The following is an 18,811-nucleotide window of genomic DNA, read 5'->3' as shown; positions in this document are numbered from 1 at the left end:
GAGCTGAAGTTGTTGAAGTACGCCAGAGCAGAGAATCTCAGTGAGGACTGGACTGAAGGTTCATACAAACAAAATGCATTATATCACAGACCTTTGTTTTGTTTGATAACAATAAACTGACATTAAACTATAGTTATACGTAAGAATAATAACAATACTAATAGTAATTATAACAAAATACTAACATTAATCAAATCAATTACAAATTAAATTAAATTAAAGTAAATTGAATGGAATTAAATTAAATTACAAATAAAAAAATATTAAATACAATTAAATTAAATGAAACATGAAAACATAAATGATAAATGACTGTTTTTTACACATTGACCATAACAGTCACAGTTGTCTGCATCTAAATATGACATAAATGTAGACAGTCTTATTAGAATATCAATTATAGACCATTTAATGTTTATATAAATTGAATATTATAAAATATGTAAAATAAAATAAGTCAGTTGTATTGGTATTCTGAATCTGACTGGTGGGATTGAATGGCTTTAAATATAAAACTTGAATAAATATAACATTTTCAATAGTCCAGTTATACTGGCCTTTTTAACGTAAGGTTGAGTTGTTTTTTTTCGGGTATGTGGGAATGTTAGCTGAACCCTGAGCCAACGAAATATGAGTGTAGGCCATTTAAAATGAAAAGGGAAACCATATTTACATTAAACAAACCAGGGCATCAAACCATAGAAAGTGGTAGGTTTTCTTGTATAATACGAGAGGCTTGATCTAAGAAAGTTGCTAAAGCTAACACTGCAACTAATTACTCAAAAGTCTTTTATTTGGCTTTGTCTTTACCACAAATTCCAGCGTCATACAGCGTCTTAAGAGCAGCATCAATCTAGCCTTTAAAAGTTTTGACCAGTTACTGTAGAAAACATGGACAGCGCAACATTTCCCAGAAGTAAAGCAGGTGGTTGCAGTATGATATGTAGCTCCGCCCATCCCCATATGTTTTTATAAGAAAACATTTTCCTCCTCTAAACTATCTTTCCAGCTCCAGTGTCTCCAGATCCCAGCAGTTAGTCTCCCTGTGGTGATATCGGCCCATTTTTAATTGTCTTCAGAAATCAGAAGGCGGGGCTCCCCTAAGAATGAAGTGATTGACAGGTCGCTCTGCTTCTGCACTGGAAGCTCAGTGAAGGCGGTCTGAGACGCTGCGGCTCAGTCTGGGAGAAGAGGGACAGGGTTACCAAATGAGTAGGCAAGTCTGGCTCCACCTCTGGTCTCTACTGCACAGACTCTGGGTGCAGGTTTGACAACATGGCGGACAGCTCTGGCTTCATTTCTATAGAAGGGGGGCAGAGCCACGGCTCTTTCGTTTTTCTCCAGTTTTAACATTGAGCTGTGGGTGTGGTCTTTCATCTTTCAGCTTCAGAAACACAAACACCACCATCCTCCAAAAAAAGAGGCAACACTTTTTACTGATAAATTTATGCATTTATTTTTTTACAAAGATTCCAGAGAAAAAATATACAATAATCAGCCATAACATTAAAACCACCAGCTTAATTTTGTGTAGGTTCCTCTCGTGCTACCGTAGCACCTCTGTCCCATCGAGGCATGGACTCCACAAGACCTCTGAAAGTGTTTTGTGGTGTCAACTATTGCTATTACTTCCTTGGAGCACTTTTTGGTAGGTACTGACCACTGCATACCACTGCATACCGGGAACACCCCACAGGACCTGCCTGATTGTTTTGGAGATGTTCTGATCCGGCCGTCTAGAACATCACGGTTTGGTTCTCGATTCTTACTCTCGTCCATTTTCCTGCTTCAACACCTCCATCACCTTTAAGACCTGACTGTTCACCTGCTGCTTAACCTTTCATCGACTTTTCATTGCCGAACATCCACAGTGCACTCTGCACCCTGATTGGCCATGCTGGTGCCATTGACTGAGCTAGATATTAAGCTTTGTTCTAAGGCCTGTTTATGGTACCAGTTCTTTTTGGCTCCATTGAGACAGGTTTAGTAGTTTAAGCTTTAAGCTGCCTTAGGCTACATGGCTATTTACATAGCAAGACATATTGACATCTTAGCTGGCTTTTACTGAAGTTAGGCTAGTAGAGAACACCCCAGTGTGACATTTTGCTGTATACAGACAACTGTTAACATTAACACTGGACAAACTGGACAAAATGTAGCTCTGGAATGTAATTCTTCTGCTGGCTCACTGTGCCGTAGGCTCACTGCAGCTTCTTCTTAGCCAGCGCAACCAGTTCCATGGCCTTCTTCCTCTTCAACTTCTTCTTGAGCAGCAAGAGGTCGATGTAAACGATGCGTCCGAGCACCCTTGAGGCACAGAGGAGCCCGCCGTGTAGCGCCCCAATGAGACCACAGCTGAACATGTCCTGACCTGAGGTATGGAAAAGAAATCACAGGTAAATCACCAGTGAAATTCTCGGCAGCAAGCAGGCATCGTTTTCTTCTCTAATACTTAGTTGGGAGCCCCCTTTGTCTTAATAGTCTTGGGAGCCACTTTGTCACTCCTGTCAGGTAAGGAAGATTCAAGTCTCTGAGAGAGCTTCCACCCAGGTTAGTCGACTCCTCCACCAGCTGGATGCACATTTCCGCATTTCTTGCTTCTCCAGACTGGGAACTGGGATTGAGGTCTGGTGATCCTGCTAGTCAGTATGAGTATCCCAGTGTTTTATCATGGGACACTTTGGAGTTGAACCTTTGTCCCCCTACAATGGTAATCCTGGACTGTAGGAGTGTCAGGTTTATGTTCTACTTGGACATGAAGGACAGATACCCACTTTTTGGTTCCCTAAGATAATATCTTGAGTGAAAGGTAAACCAAGAACCAATTGAGGAACTTTGATCAGGTAGGCTTCATAGCTATCAATAAGGCTCAATAAAAGCCCTGCAAAGCACAAAAGACTCGCCATACCTGAAATGTAGAGGTTTTTGACAGGTGTTTCGCAGCGGTTCTTGGCCATGACATCTACATGGAAGCGCTCCAAGTTGTGATCAGTCGAGTAAATGGCTCCACGGTACGACCCGAGGTAGTAATTGTTAGTCAGCGGAGTGGCAACGTCCTGAAAGACCAGCTGAGAAGAACAGAGAAATGTAAGTAACAACTACTCTTCCTGTATGCCTGAGCCATGAAGAGGCCTGAAGTGCCACTAAAAGCCCTACCTTGTCTCTGAGTTTAGGGAAGTAGACACAGGCCCAGTCAAAGAGATGTTTGGCAAATCTGTTCTTGTACTCCATGTAGTCAGCACCTCGTCTTTTCACAGGAGTGTCCTTCCACTCCTCAAACCACTCGTAATTCACCATAGTCAGAATAGTCAGGCAGGATTTACCTGTAATATTAAAATTACCGGCCGTTAGTGGGAACAGGTGGTCCCAAAGACTCTCGCTTACAAAAAATGAAATACCTGCTTCTGAAATATCGCAAGTTTTCAGTCTGGAGTCAGAGTCAAGTTCCAAGTCAGCTAAGGAGGAGTCTGAGTCAGTTTGGAAAGTCTGAGTCATGATAGATGTCAGTTGGTCAAGAGCGAGTCCATTTGTGGGTCAGGTAAAGGCAGGTCCGAGTTGAGTCGCAAATCTGTTACGAGCAAGTCAAGGTTTGAGTCCATTAAGGGAAGGTTCAAGTCGGCAATAAGTTGAATAGTTTGAGTCAGTTCACAAGTCCTGAGTCTGTTAAGGGCAAGTCTCATTGGAGTCACAAGTCCATTAAGGAAATTTCACGTCTTCAAGCTTGAGTCCGAGTCGAAATTGCAAATGAGTTAATGAGTCTGAGTCAGTTTGTGAATCAGTTAAAAGTCCAGTTGTGAGTCGCAAGTTTGTTAAGGTAGTGTCTGAGTGGAGTCGCAAGTGCATTATGAGTTCGTTATAGGAAGGTTCAAGTCACAAATAAGGGAAAATTCTAGTCAGTTCAAAGCACAAGCCTTTGCTTCAGGGGTTGTACCTGGGTGACGGATCTGCGATGTGGGGTCTTTGGGGGAAGGGAAAGTCAGGAACATCATGGGGATGTTTTCTGGGGCCTCGTCCTTTCCCAAGCTGAAGAAATCGTCCATCCTTTACATAAACATACACACACACATATATATATATTTATATCTTTTGAGAAGAAAAACCTAATTACAGCACCAGCACAACATGCCTGACTCTACTTGGGTCTAATATCTGTGCATGTAGTCCTTCTGAAGGCTCTTCATAGAACTGTTTCTGCACTGTGGCTGAAGTCTCAGGGTTTAGGCAACAGCGCTCCCCTGTGTGGGCTTTATGCAACAACAAGTAACACTTGACCAGAGTGTTATTAAGGGACTCTGTGTATGTACTGACATGGCATCCATGTTGTTATTCTTGAAGATCCAGCGGCTGACAGCATCAATGCCCAGCTCTTCTTCTGTGGCGTCAAATCCAGAGAAGACCAAAAGGGATCCTTGTCCAGGCTTTACCATGTCCAGACGCCTCTGGATCTCTGCAAAGGTAGCGGACGTTTAGAGCAAATCTGGAGGAAATGCACACAGCTGAAGAAGTGGTGATGGGATGAAAGGCTGACCTGGTTTGGCTTGTATCTCTGGTGGCAGGAGTCTCTTGAAGGTGTTGAAGATGCCGCAGTTGGAGATGACAACAGGAGCTCGTACCTCCACTTCTCTTTGCCCTTTTCTGACGGCAACGCCTGGCAAGCAGCAACACTGTTAGATGCTATGTGTAGCGGTGGGCAATGATATGGGTATGGTTGGAACTTCTAGATCTTCTAGAACAACTGCATGGATTGGGAGAGGATCTGTCACTGCTTTCTGCCACTCACCGTATGCAGCTCCTTGGCTGTCCACCAGGATGCGACTGACAGGAGCACGGACCAGAACGTTCCCGCCATACTTCTGGATGACCTTAGTGATGTGGTATGGGATCTCACTAGCGCCCCCTTTTGGGTAGTACGCGCCACGCTTGAAGTGGTGTAGCATCAGAGCATTGATCAGGCTGCTGGAATCTCTGGGGGGGGAACCTGGTCATTCAAACAAGAAGAACAGGGTTAAAGAACCTGGAGGAACTATATGGACAAGTTTAGAGTCTTCTGGGTATCCTGGATATAAGTCGCGATACACCAATATCCTTTATCCGCTCCTGGAGCTGGATAAAGTCTGCATGAAGCCCCTCACCGTAGAAGTAGTACGCGAAGATAACTTGGAGGTCCTTGTTGGAGGTCAGACTTTCAACCACTTCTGCGGCACTTGTTCCTGTCAGACGGAAGACAGAGGAGTAGAGGTCTGCAAGGCCACTCTTCAGCAGGAACATTGCCAGCCACTCTGGGATTAGCTTCAGCGCAGCCAAGTAGGGGGTCTTCCTGGCTGAGAACTTTTGAGAGACAATTTAAGACAGTCAGTCATTTTTAGAAAACTTTAAGGGTCTTCCATTAGCCTGAGGATGCAAGTGCTGCTCTTTAATATTTAGGGAAAGGTGTCACACAGGGTTCTTTGAAAGGAATGATGCCATAGAATATCTAGAAGAACCACCTTTGCTTGCCCTTGACCAAGCAGTGGTCTAAGAACCCTCCAGATGGTCCACATTTAGGGCTTCCTGAGGGAGGACTGACCCAGCCAACATGCTCATGTTGGGCTCACATTGGTGGACCTAGGTGGGTTCAAGGTGGGCATGGGTCTGAGGGGGATCTCACATGGGTGCCATCTAGGCCCCATTTGCAGTGTACTACCCAGATGGGGCCCAGGTTTAACCCATCCTGGTCCCACTATTGACCCTGGTGGGCATCAATATGTGGGGCCAATGTGGAACCTTGAGGACGAGACTTTCTAGTTCCCAGTTGGGCTACCCATACAGGCCCCATCTGGTCATGTTATCTGGGGATTCTTTAGGCAACCAAAAGACGTTGTTCTATGGAATTGCTCAGAACAAGAACTCTTTTTGAAGCCTTATTTTTAAGAGAGTTGAGCTCTGAAAGTCTCTGAAAGTTCTGTTCTATGAAGAGCAGAGTTAACATTAAGGACCATGCTCTACCTTCATGATCTTGAAGAACTCCTCTATGGCTTTGATGTCGTCAGGAAACTGCTTCTTAAGGTGTTCCTCCATCTCTGTTTTCCCAGAGCAGATGGTGTATTCCCTGCTTTCCTCTCCAGTGCCAATCAGGACTGAGTCGAAATGCTTGTCGAGCTCCGCGAACTGAAGCTGGCCTTCAGTGATCTGGTCCATGATGATCTTGAACAGGCTGTTCTCGTGCAGCTGACCGACGTAATGAAGCCCTGCGGAGACAAAAGTAAATCAGACAATTTAGTCAACTCTCAGTCAAAGGTACTGCAAAATAGCATATAGTGGGTTGGATCAGTTTCTCCTGTATGTATAACTTACTATATATAACTTAAATATTGCAGATAAACATAAATCGATTGGCGCCATGCTGCCTTATGGCAGGCGTAGGCTAGAGGGGTATAAAGCCCCCCAGCATTGAGCTGTGGAGCAGGGGAACTACTGTGTTCTCTGGAATGATGGTGGAGCTCCATCCAGTTTTCTGGGGGATACGTTGGGGAGTTCTAGTCTAGTACAAAGTCTTCTTCCCTGGATAGTAGAGACAGTCACTCCAATAAAGGCAGGAAAAACTGTCCAAATACATATGTCTAAATTATGTACAGAGATACCAAACATTCAGAGGAATACCATTATTATTTATCTAACAGTAATCACTCCTATCAGAGTGCAATATGGCCTGGAGCTAGGCCATCTCTGATACCACAGCCAGCCACCAGAAAGAGGCCTTGTTAATTAAGGGCGATCAGTCACACCTAAGTTTTCCCTTCCTAAGCCGATCTCACCCACAGACTCGTGCCCAGTTCAGGAGTTTTGGCAGCAGTCTGGCTGGTAATTTTAGTAGCGGCTTTTTTTTTTTTTTTAGAGTTTACTCTTGGGTCTCTTTCTTGCGTTCTCTGGTGTGCATTCTCCCATTTTCATAGCTTTTTCAGGCATGGTTTCCCTTGGCGTTCCTCAGGTAGGGGAAAGTTTTGTCCTTGGGTTCCATGTGGCCTTTCATATGGATGCCCACCAGTGTCAGTGATGAGACCAGGAGGGGTTACACATGTGCTCCCTCTGGATTGTGCACTACAGCCTAGATGGGACCCATGTAAGATTAAAGTGGGCTGGAACAATGGGGCCCATTTGGGAAACCCAACTGGGTCCCAGTAACAGCACATGTACAAATCCACTCAGAGCCCATGCCCACCTGGAACCCACCTAGTCCACCATATGTTGTCACGGTTCTACATGCCTTTTAGAAATATCCCCTTGGGAACCTTAAGGGTGCTAAAGAAGGTTGAACCATCCCCAGTGCAGCAAGAGCATGACTGGCCAAGGTGGTTTCCGCCATGAAGGCTGGAATTTTGTGCAAGATTAAGCAGTTCTTACCAACATCAAACTCGAACCCTTTATCGATGAAGGTGTGGCAGCAGCCTCCAGCCTGGTCGTGTTGCTCCAGCACAAGGACTTTCTTGCCCATTTTGGCTATAGTAGCTGCTGCCGTCATCCCACCGATACCACTGCCAATCACGATTGCGTCCAAATCCTTGGGAACCTTCTGCTTGTTGAAGCCTGCATACACAAAACATGGACACTCAATTGTCTTGACTTGACAGGAATGAATTCCATATCCACCACATCCAAATGCTGCTTTAAGGTGCATCCACTAGAACAGGACTCTGGACACTGGAGCAGCCATGAGCTCAAGAGCCTAAGATCACCATGCCTAATGCCAGGTGTGGGCTAGTGGGCTATACAGCCTCCTAGCAGCATTGAGCTGTGGTGCAGTGGAGCTGAGTTCTCTGGAGTGATGCTGGAGCTCCATTCAATACTTTTGGGATGCGTCGGAGTGGCAGAGCTCATAGTTTAACTCATCCATCTCAATGTCGGGGCTGAATGCAATCAAACCTCCATTGCAGGAATGGTTCAACATCCAGTGTAAACTCTTCCTAGAGGAGCAGAGGCAGTTCCAGTGGAAAAGTGGGCCAGACTCTTAGGTAATACCCCCTTCTAACTTATCCATGTTTACATAACCTACTTTGGTGTGGTTCTACAACTTTACGCAATATACAGGCTTCTATAATCTTATGCAATAATATGAGAACCTAATGCACAAGTTAAAGTTAAGAGGCTTTCTGGCCAGTCTCCCAATCCAATTTAAGACAAAACACTGGATAATGAACTGTTTACAGTCCATTTTACAAAGGCTCAACAGTCTTAGTAGTAGTAATTTCCATGGACCTTGTATCCTATATCATCTGAAAGACCACTCCAGAAATCTGTTACCTGCACGATCTCCCTCCTCATCCACTCACCTTGCTTCAGAACCTTGTCTCTCTTCTTCTGGTTAAGCTCCATGGGTCCTGGAGGTCTTACAGATTCCTCAGAGAAAGGGCTCGGCCTGCCAATTAAGTACCAGTACAGTCCGCCTGCCCAGCTCAGGAACCACACCAGAAATGCCAGCAGCCACATCCTGAAGGGGACGAGTCGGTTTCCGCAGCAGCTTAAAAGATCAGGCTTCCTAAAGCAGCGGCGTAGCTGATGATTCTTTCCTGGTTGTTTGCTAGCTGTTTCCTGAAGATTTGCACTTCAGTTCAGGTGCAGCGTCTTAAGAAAAGCAAGAAGATCATGAGGCCTCTCCACAGATCAAGGTAGTCTGCTCTGAATGTGGGCAGGTTCAGAGCTGCCTTTCATTGATAGCGAGTGCCAAAGGTCTCGGCCTGACTTTTACGCCATAGCGATAACACACCAGGGTGAGAAAACGTTCTGGCGTTCTAGCCAACGCTTCACAACCTCACCAACCCAAACGCCACCCCCCACATTCCCAGCCAGTGATGTTTACCCATAGATATATCTAGAACCTCAGACAATCCCGCCCACTGGAAATCAGAACGTGACTGGTAGATTCCTCAAGACCTTCAGTCCAGCTCCTAAAGAACTGACCAATACAAGAGCTCCCTTGGTTGTATCTACCCAGATACCACCGAACGAACTGCGAATCTCTGATTGGAATTTTAACCCTTTTGTTTCCAAGCAAAACTGGATACGTCCGAGCAAAACAATACGTACTGGTCAGTTTCCCAGACATGGATTAAGACTAATCCTGGACTATATTTTCAATGGAGAATCTCCTTGACGAATGTGCAGTTCAGGATTAGTCTAAATCTCTACCTGGGAAAACAACCCACAGAGTTAAAATCCAATCACGATAGAAATGAGCAAGAATGACATGTTTTTTATAATGTATTTTCTGGTGGCAGGGATTGGTTGGGCCTCCTCTAAAGACCCTCAGGGTTAATCACCCTTGAACACTCTATTGCTAAAACAGTTCTTCATGTCACTGGACAGCTCAGAACCTGATAACAATAAACTGGCCGCATTATAATGTTATTAAAATTAGACATAATAACACTTTATAGCTTATTTGAATATAGCTATATACATAGTTTGGCGAGCTCATTGAATCCTACAACCCTGTCACGTCTACTTTCAGTGCCTAATTCCAAATACAAAACCCAAATGTATTTAAAATGAAAATGTAACTGATCAGTGTATTGCTCAGTAATATTACATATACTGTCAACAACAACAGTTAGCATGTTTGCATTTCCTATAAGCGCTAAGTGCTAAAACATTGAAAAATCTTAGAAAAATGAGTCTCACAGCAGCTGTGCACCTACCTCCAAAGTAGCAGCAGCAGTAGCGTTCACCAAGTTTTTCAGTCCGGAGATTGACTCAGTCACAGCGCTGCAACTGCCTTAGCTGCCTTAGCACCAACCGTCTACCGTTTGTACCTCAACAGGGGCTGGGTCCCTACTTTTGTGCTCCAGGATCTTGGTACAGCCTTTGATACCGTCACTGGTCATGTGTTATTGTTTGACAGTGTCGTAAGAATTAAAGGATTTGCTCGCTTTTGGGTTAGATCCTACCTAACCGGCCGTGTTGTTTATTCACACAATGAACGCTCTGATCTTACGCAATTTAAACATGCTGTCCCACGGCCTGGTAACCTGTTAAATTCCACACCTGTTATGAAAGTCTCCTACTGACACAGAAGTTTCTTGACCCCGCAGTATTTTGGCGAGCTCGTCAAATCCTACAACCACCCCGTCACGGTCATTCCACTCACAAGATGCTGGCCTACTTTCAGAGCCTAATACCAGATCCAAAATACAGATCAACCTGAACTGATAGGACTTATCAGATCGGTATAGTAGAATATTAATGATGACATGCTTAGGTGGGGCTCATGTGGGTGGGTTCCAGGTAAGCATGGGCTCTGAGTGGGTTTATACATGTGTTGTTGGGCCCCAACCATCATTACGGCTCACCCTAATCCCACTTGGGTCCCATCTCTAGGCCTCATGTACCAGTGTACCATGATTAACATCTCCTGGTACCATCACTGACCCTGGTGGACGACATATGATCCAGATGTGGAGCCATTATGAAACCCATGGACAAAACCCTCTGGTGCCCAGTTGGCTGACCCATACAGGCCCCACATGTTCTCTGGGATCTTTCTTTCCCAGATGAGATTCCCTCACTGTAGGACACCATAATGCTTGGGACATGGCAGTGATAGCTACGTTAACACGGTCATGTTTAGGTAGTCTTGCTCGTTTCATGCTCAGTTGGATTGAAACCAGGTGACTGGATGAACCAGTCCACCCAACTTCCCACAAGTTTTGAAGGCATTTACTGGATCTTTACTGGAGTAGATAAGAAGTTCCTCTGCACCTCAGAATTTATTGTCAGTGAAGATAAGAATGCCAGAACCTATGGCAGCCATATGTGCTCAACCTATGACCACCCCCCCCCCCACCACCACCATGTTTTACACTCTGATACCAAGGTTCATCCTGGTCTCATCTGTCCACCAGAACCAATTTTCTCCAGAATTCTGCCTGACGAATGCACACCTGCCTCCTGTATGGAGATTAGCGAGGAGCCATGAGTAGTGCAGGTCTTCCTCGGCCGACCATGAGCATTCTTAATCATGTTCCACAGTGTAGATTTTGGTAATCCCAAGGTAACAGCTTCTCTGACGTTCATTGGTGCATCTCTAGTCCTCATGTTGAACAATGGCAACTACAGACTGCAGAGATGTTTAAAAGCTTAGAAGCAAGCCTGGGTATCTCATACCCACATCAGTGAGGCCAAATGTCCAAAACATTACGGTGCCCTGAACTTTGCACTGTCCATCCATCTGTCCTTGAAATTAAACCAGATGCCCAGTCCCCACTGAAAAAAAAACATCTGCATGACTGGGCGACATTTTGAATTTTGGATAATGTCGGATAACGTTTTAAAATATTTAATTAAATTAAATTAAATGCAGATGAATCTGCTGGCTTTTTTTTGGGGGGGGGGGTACTTTTGCGAGGCGCAGTAAAGCAGATTACCTATGGTTATATGAAGTTACAGCACAGCCAGAGCCATGGCCTAATCACAGTGAAACGAGTGTGAGAGTGGAAATTATCTAACAGGATGAAAAGCTCAGACCCTAATCCTTAATAAAGTTTGTAGAATGAGGTTAAGCAGTTGACTCACAAGAAATGAGTGAACCTTAGCATGAAAACCTCATTACTGTCCCGGGAAATGGAACAACTGGCTGGCGTGGAATCTAGGCCGTATTTTAGCGCCTGTGACTTACACTCGTTCTTAGCACTGTTTCTCACAAGAAGTGGGACAAACAGCTGCTCACGTCCCGGCCCTAAGCCTCCAGGGGTCCCTACAGTGTGTAGTTGGGTTTTCACATGTCGTAATATTGCGTCAGGCATAATTCTGGCAGGAGCACAAGCAGATCAGTCATAATTTCTATTGCAGTTTTGTAAGGTTGTATTTTCAGCTCAGGCTAGCTGGTAGCATCCGTAGAACTCGTGCTAGCAGACAGAATAGCAGCACTAAGGAAACTTTAGAAACTCATCAAGTCGTTAACGGTGTTCACGCTAAACAAACCAGGCACTCAAACCAGGGAAGTGGTGGATGTTCTATAAGAATTAGAGTCTGAGCTAAGAAAGCTGCTTCAGGTAAGCTAATGCTAGTGCTGATGCTAACACTAGAGATTTACACAAGTAAAACTTAATGAAAATTCTGTTCACGTTTATTAAGTTTCGTGTTTATGATGATAGTTCTCTGTTAGCAGCTTTAGCAATTGTTGATGGAACCATTTCTTTAACCCCTTAAAGTGGTCCCTGTGGTCCGCCGGTGTGGAGTTCTGGAGTGTTAAGGGGTTAAGACAAGTCAACATGGCTAACTAACCAAGTGTTAGCAAACACAGAAGCCTAGACAGGGTTTAGCTGTTAGCAGTGTTGCCAACTGAGCGACTTTGTTGCTATATTTAGGGACTTTTCACACTTTGTTTTAAGCATCTAGCGAGAAATCTCGCGAGTTGTTCTGGTGTTATTGGAGACGTTTGGACACACTTGTCCTACAGTTACTGCCCTCAGCAGTGGGGTCTGCCGTGATTCTCGTCCTACAACAGAGTTAGAGTTCGAGTCTCACAGTTAGAGTCAGCCCCTGTCCACACTGCAAATGAACTGACCCCACCCCCTGTTTACAGAGCGGGATGTAAATATAAATATACATGCGTCTTCAGTGAGACACAAAAAAACCCACTGCATTTAATTAACTTACTCAGTCTCAGTCACTCACTCACCTCAACACTAAAAACAAACAGAATCTCTTTTAGGGTCACTCTGCCGGTCCCAAGCCTGGATTAAGGAGGAGGGTTGAGCGTTGAGTAGCAGTTCCACCCCATGTAATAGTCTTTTTTATCAAATTTGATATGCTAACATTTAACAACCCAGGACAAAATTGATTTATATAATTTATGTAAAAATGATTTATGTAATGTGGGTCTACACAACGCTTGAAAGCCATGAAGTTTTTTGGGGTGTTTTTACTCACCTTTTTTTCTTTTTTAGGGTGTTTTTACTCACTTTTGTTTTCTTTTTTTAGGTGTTTTTACTCACTCTTCTCTTTTTTTAGGTGTTTTTACTCACTCTTCTCTTTTTTAGGGTGTTTTGTATTGACCCTTTTTCTTTTTGAGGGTGTTTTTACTCACTCTGCTCTTTTTTGGGTGTTTTACTCACTCTTCTCTTTTTTAGAGTGTTTTTATTGACCTCTTTTCTTTTTTGGTGGTGTTTTTATTTACTTGATTTTTTGGGGGGTGTTTTTACTCACTCTGCTCTTTTTTGGGTGTTTTACTCACTCTTCTCTTTTTTAGAGTGTTTTTATTGACCTCTTTTCTTTTTTGGTGGTGTTTTTATTAACTTGATTGTTTGGGGGGTGTTTTTACTCACTCTTCTCTTTTTTTAGGGTGTTTTTATTGAGCTTTTTTCTTTTTTGGGGTGTTTTTACTCACTCTTCTCTTTTTAGGGTGTTTTTATTGACCTCTTTTCTTTTTCTAGGGTGTTTTTACTCACTTTCTTTCTCTTTTTAGGGTGTTTATATTAACCTTTTTTCTTTCTTAGAGTGTTTTTACTCACTTGTTTTCTTTTTTGGGTGTTTTTATTCACTCTTCTCTTTTTAGGGTGTTTATATTTACTTAATTTCTTTTTTAGGGTGTTTTACTCACTTACTTTCTCTTTTTTAAGGGTGCTTTTATTCACTTGTTTTCTTTTTTGGGTGTTTTTTATGCCCTTTTTACTTCTTTTTTAGGGTGTTTTTATTCACTTTTTTCTTTATTTGGGTGTTTTTACTCACATTTTTCTTCATTTTTAGGGTGTTTTTATTCACTTTTTTCTTTTTTTAGGGTGTTTTACTCACTTATTTTCTCTTTTTTAAGGGTGTTTTACTCACTTATTTTCTCTTTTTTAAGGGTGTTTTTACTCACTCTTCTGTTTTTTAGGGTGGTTTTTGACTTTTTGACTTTTTCTTCTCTCCCACACTGTTATTCCTTTATTCTACAGCATAAAATACAAGCAAATTAATAATTATGCAAATTATGCGATGGCGTCTTGTAGCGACTTCTAGCTAGACGTTTAGGATGGCGGATAGCTGCTGTCCTTACTGAGTTCCTTACTGAGTTGCCGTCACTGGCTGGTAGCCGGTTATAGCTTTGACACTGAGCTGTGAGTGTGATCTTCCGCAGAACTCAACCCCAGACCTTCTCAGCTTGCTTTTATTAAAGAGTTTTGGTCATTGGAAAACAGAGTTATGAAGAGGCGAGGCTGTTTTGGACTGATCACTCGATGCGTTTATTTTACAAAGATACCAGGACAGAAACAGCACCACCGACTTTCCTCCCTCTACTCTACTCGTCCAGAGAACTCTCTAAACACTGGAAGTCCGTATAGGTTTACTTCTCCAGACTGTCCTTTAATAACCCACAGATGCCTCTGAACGCTCTTAAAAGATTAAAAGAAAAAAAAGCTCCATGAAGAACCATTTCTGGGGTCTCACGTTTTGGTAACCGTTGAAATTGTTGGATTAGAGGTTCTGTAGAACACAGTGGAGGGTTTCATCCTTAAACCCCAGAACCCCAGAACCCCGTCGAGATCCCTCCAGGAAGCCATCTGTTTAAGAGGGTGGCCAGTGCAGAGCTGGGGCTATGTGATGATGCAGCCTCCCTTCTCCTTAAAGGGGTTCTTATCCTCAGGAACTCCTTTGATCAGCGGGTCTTCTGCAGACTGGGCCTCAATGTAGGCGATGAGCTCAGGAGCTGTGGCAGAAACCTAAAGAGGAGGATGAAGAGGAGGATGAAGAAGAGGATGAAAAGGAGGATCCATGATGAGTCATGAGAAGTCAGCAAATCATTCAGGCGGATTCATATCCTGATCATTATACTTCATACTGGATATTAATGTTATTAGAACTTCATACTGGATATTAATGTTATTAGAACTTCATACTGGATATTAATGTTATTAGAACTTCATACTGGATATTAATGCTATTAGAGCTTCATACTGGATATTAATGTTATTAGAACTTCATACTGGATATTAATGTTATTAGAACTTCATACTGGATATTAATGTTATTAGAGCTTCATACTGGATATTAATGCTATTAGAGCTTCATACTGGATATTAATGTTATTAGAACTTCATACTGGATATTAATGTTATTAAAGCTTCATACTGGATATTAATGCTATTAGAGCTTCATGCTGGATATTAATGTTATTAGAACTTCATACTGGACATTAATGTTATTAGAGCTTCATACTGGACATTAATGTTATTAGAACTTCATACTGGATATTAATGCTATTAGAGCTTAATACTGGATATTAATGTTATTAGAGCTTCATACTGGACATTAATGCTATTAGAGCTTCATACTGGATATTAATGCTATTAGAACTTCATACTGGATATTAATGTTATTAGAGCTTCATACTGGATATTAATGCTATTAGAGCTTCATACTGGATATTAATGCTATTAGAACTTCATACTGGATATTAATGCTATTAGAGCTTCATACTGGATATTAATGCTATTAGAACTTCATACTGGATATTAATGTTATTAGAGCTTCATACTGGATATTAATGTTATTAGAACTTCATACTGGATATTAATGTTATTAGAACTTCATACTGGATATTAATATTATTAGAACTTCATACTGGATATTAATGTTATTAGAACTTCATACTGGATATTAATGTTATTAGAACTTCATACTGGATATTAATGTTATTAACTTTATTCTAGTTGTAGTTAGTTGTTGGAAAGTGAAGTGTACGTGAAGAGACTCACTGCAGTCCTGGACGTGTTGACCTCTATCTTCAGCTGATCCAGCTCCATCTTCATGATGTCTTTATCTGACATGTCCCGAGCCATCTTGGCTGTGAACAGAAAGAAAGAAACTCATTGTGTGAACTTAAAGCCTGCCTGTGACCCTGGACTCTGTGTTCACCGAGTGCATACATGTAAATTCCTCTTTATCTGTGCTGACCGTATTAAACCCCTAATTAGGAACAGCTGAAATAATGCTACGTTCCCCACAGGATCTGTAGGATGAATTGTGGAAATAGGATTATGCAACCCTTTTTGATGCCTTATAGAACCATTTACATAAGATTTTCCACCAAATCCCTTTGACTTTTTAACCATGTAAAAGGGTTCTTCCAAAGGGTTCTTTGACGTTGTTTTATGTAGAACCTTTTAATAAGTAACCATTGAAGAACCCCTTGTTCTATATGGTATAGTGCTGTAGGATCTCCTGCAAGATTACTTCCTTTTTGGTGCCATATGGAGCCATTCCACCAATCTGAAGACCTCTTCAACCTGAAGACCTGTTCAACTGAACAAACTATTTAAGCAATCATAGGGTTCGTTAATTTGTTGGTTCTACATAGAGCCCATTGTTTCAGCTGAAGAACCCTTGAAGAACCCTTTTTAAGAGTGTAATACTACAGAATCAAGGCATGGTTTTGAATAGGAAGGTTTGCCAGGTTCTCCAGAAAACCAGTAATGGCTCTCAGCCATGTTTGATTGCATCTGTCCATCCATCAGTGCTGCACCTCTTACCTGTTCAGCGGGACTCCCAGCAGGCCGAGAAGTGTTGTGAGATCTCCTAAGAGATCATCAGCAGTTCCTCCTCTCCTTCTCTCAGCCGACTGAACTCCTCTTCCTCCTTCTTCTCCTCTTCATCTCACCTCCAGCTTGCTGGGCTGATCCTGGAGGGGATTTGGCCTCTGATGTCATCAATCCCACTTGATCTCATTAGGAGAATCAGAGGAAGTAGGATGGCTCCGAGGGGCGACCCCTAAAGCCCATTTGGACGGTGGGAGAGGAAGGACAGGACAGAAGGCCGGTGGGGAAGGTCAAACTGACTGTGCTGGGCAGAATTATCGAGCTGCACAGACTGATGATTCTGTTAAAGTAGCAGCAATAATGTGGAGCATCTTCAGCAAAACTGCTGTTATTCCCAGTCATCAGGAACATTGAGCCAGAGAGGCCAGAGATCGATGGATCTGAGTATAAAGTATAAGAAAAGTGTGTAGAAATGAATTTGTCCATCAAACAGAAGTTCAGGAATAGTTCAGCCACACCCCAGATAGAGCTCAGTGTGGTCAGTAGAGCTCAGTGTGGTTAGTAGAGCTCAGTGTGGTTAGTAGAGCTCAGTGTGGTCAGTAGAGCTCAGTGTGGTTAGTAGAGCTCAGTGTGGTTAGTAGAGCTCAGTGTGGTCAGTAGAGCTCAGTGTGGTTAGTAGAGCTCAGTGTGGTCAGTAGAGCTCAGTGTGGTCAGTAGAGCTCAGTGTGGTCAGTAGAGCTCAGTGTGGTTAGTAGAGCTCAGTGTGGTTAGTAGAGCTCAGTGTGGTCAGTAGAGCTCAGTGTGGTTAGTAGAGCTCAGTGTGGTTAGTAGAGCTCAGTGTGGTCAGTAGAGCTCAGTGTGGTCAGTAGAGCTCAGTGTGGTCAGTAGAGCTCAGTGTGGTCAGTAGAGCTCAGTGTGGTCCCATGAAGGTTACCACTTCTGCTTTTCTAGACGTTCCTACAATGTTTTTATTTGTTTATTCTCAAAATGAATTTGGGCTTTTCACATTTGTTAGGCATATTTCAAAAATAAACATTTAAACAATATTCAATTATATATTTAAATAAATGCTTAAAGTCTTAGAATAAACTTTTTGGATTAATTTTTTAAGTTTTGGGAGACGTTTATTGAGAGAGAGAATTTATTTCAGAGAATTGCTTTTAGTTTTTTTGGAAGAATGTTTTGGAAAATTGTTTGGAATTCTTTGGTGAATTTATTGGAGAATTTCTGGAGAATTATTTTGACAATTTGTTTTGAGAATTCTTTAAAGTTTTTTTAGATTCTTGGAGGATTGTTTTTTTAAATTTATTTCAGAGAATTTGTTTTTAGTTTTTTTTTGGAGGAATGTTTTGGAGAATTGTTTGAAGAATTTTTAAGAATTCTTAGAAGATTCTTTTGGGATTTTTGACGAATTTATTGGAGAATTTCTGGAGAATAATTTTGGAACATTCTTTGAAGTGTTTTTGGAGATTTTTGGAGAATTTCTTGACATTTAAGAACATTCTTGTGAACGTCTTCGTGTTTATCTTAAGATCCTTCGTAAGTTTTTTGGTTCTGGGCTCAGATGTTCTGTCTCTGCTGGGAAACGTCTTGTGTTTGTTATTTTTTAAGCACCTACTTTAAAAAGGCAGCAGAAACGGTTCCACCGCTGCTACAAATCCTAGACCCTGTTATTGCTGGGAGCGGTTTATAGGGGTATAATGAATAATGCAGACTTTAGTTTCCTCAGTTCAAACATTGACTCAGGCTTCTGGTTCTGGAAATCAGGAATGCACCCGGGTGGCATTGTCCTGTACTGTAAGACCACTCAATCCACTAAATGCTAGCTGTGTATCGGAGGGGCTGGCTGAGCCGTGGCTAAGTTGGCCGTGGCTCGGGGATCACGTATAAGCCCTTTTCTTGGGATCTGGGTTAGGCTTGTTTGTGCAGGATTAGTAAAGGAGACCTGGCAGGTGAGGAGGCCTGATCTATGCTGGGAAGGACCACCGAATGGGCCTGTAGCACCCAGAGTGCATGTGGTGTACCGGGAGGCTTAAACATCTGACACTGTGGGTTTCTGAACTCCGTGAACTCCGTGAGACTAAGACTGATCTTTAGGGACTACTTTTTTGCCCTGCAGCATGTATCCCTCCACCATTTTAATGATCTGGTTCTAAAAGCAGGTTCTAGAGCCGAGCTCTTCTCAGAACTCTGGTAGAACCGTGTCTCAGGCATCAGGCAGCGTCTTCATCACCATTAGGTGAAGAACTTTCTGTGAGGAGCTTTTATTATTAGAGCTTCAGACGTCTGCTTCCCTTCACCTCCACTGTAGAACCACAGCTCTG

At 42.7% G+C, this 18,811-nt stretch overlaps 2 protein-coding genes across 2 annotated transcripts; both read right to left on the bottom strand.

Annotated features, from left to right (window-relative positions):
* Nucleotides 1-2,201: 2,201 nt before the first annotated feature.
* Nucleotides 2,202-8,463, bottom strand: LOC140544066 (inactive all-trans-retinol 13,14-reductase-like). The gene is made up of 11 exons (XM_072667429.1): nucleotides 8,307-8,463; nucleotides 7,381-7,563; nucleotides 5,986-6,227; nucleotides 5,133-5,328; nucleotides 4,781-4,978; nucleotides 4,529-4,648; nucleotides 4,309-4,447; nucleotides 3,932-4,041; nucleotides 3,157-3,323; nucleotides 2,909-3,068; nucleotides 2,202-2,371 (listed from the first exon to the last, which is right to left on the bottom strand). The coding sequence occupies exons 1-11, from the start codon at nucleotides 8,461-8,463 to the stop codon at nucleotides 2,202-2,204; spliced, it is 1,842 nt and encodes a 613-aa protein (XP_072523530.1).
* A 6,083-nt stretch (nucleotides 8,464-14,546) lies between these two features.
* gngt2b (guanine nucleotide binding protein (G protein), gamma transducing activity polypeptide 2b) lies at nucleotides 14,547-16,560 on the bottom strand. Its single transcript, XM_072667727.1, has 3 exons — nucleotides 16,482-16,560; nucleotides 15,708-15,796; nucleotides 14,547-14,672 (listed from the first exon to the last, which is right to left on the bottom strand). The coding sequence occupies exons 2-3, from the start codon at nucleotides 15,789-15,791 to the stop codon at nucleotides 14,547-14,549; spliced, it is 210 nt and encodes a 69-aa protein (XP_072523828.1). The 5' UTR covers nucleotides 15,792-15,796; nucleotides 16,482-16,560.
* Nucleotides 16,561-18,811: the final 2,251 nt, after the last annotated feature.

The sequence above is a fragment of the Salminus brasiliensis genome, chromosome 22 (assembly GCF_030463535.1).
Source record: "Salminus brasiliensis chromosome 22, fSalBra1.hap2, whole genome shotgun sequence".
Taxonomy (NCBI): Eukaryota; Metazoa; Chordata; class Actinopteri; order Characiformes; family Bryconidae; genus Salminus; species Salminus brasiliensis.
The sequence above is the reverse complement of the archived record's forward strand: the minus strand, read 5'-3'. Positions and strand labels throughout refer to the sequence as shown.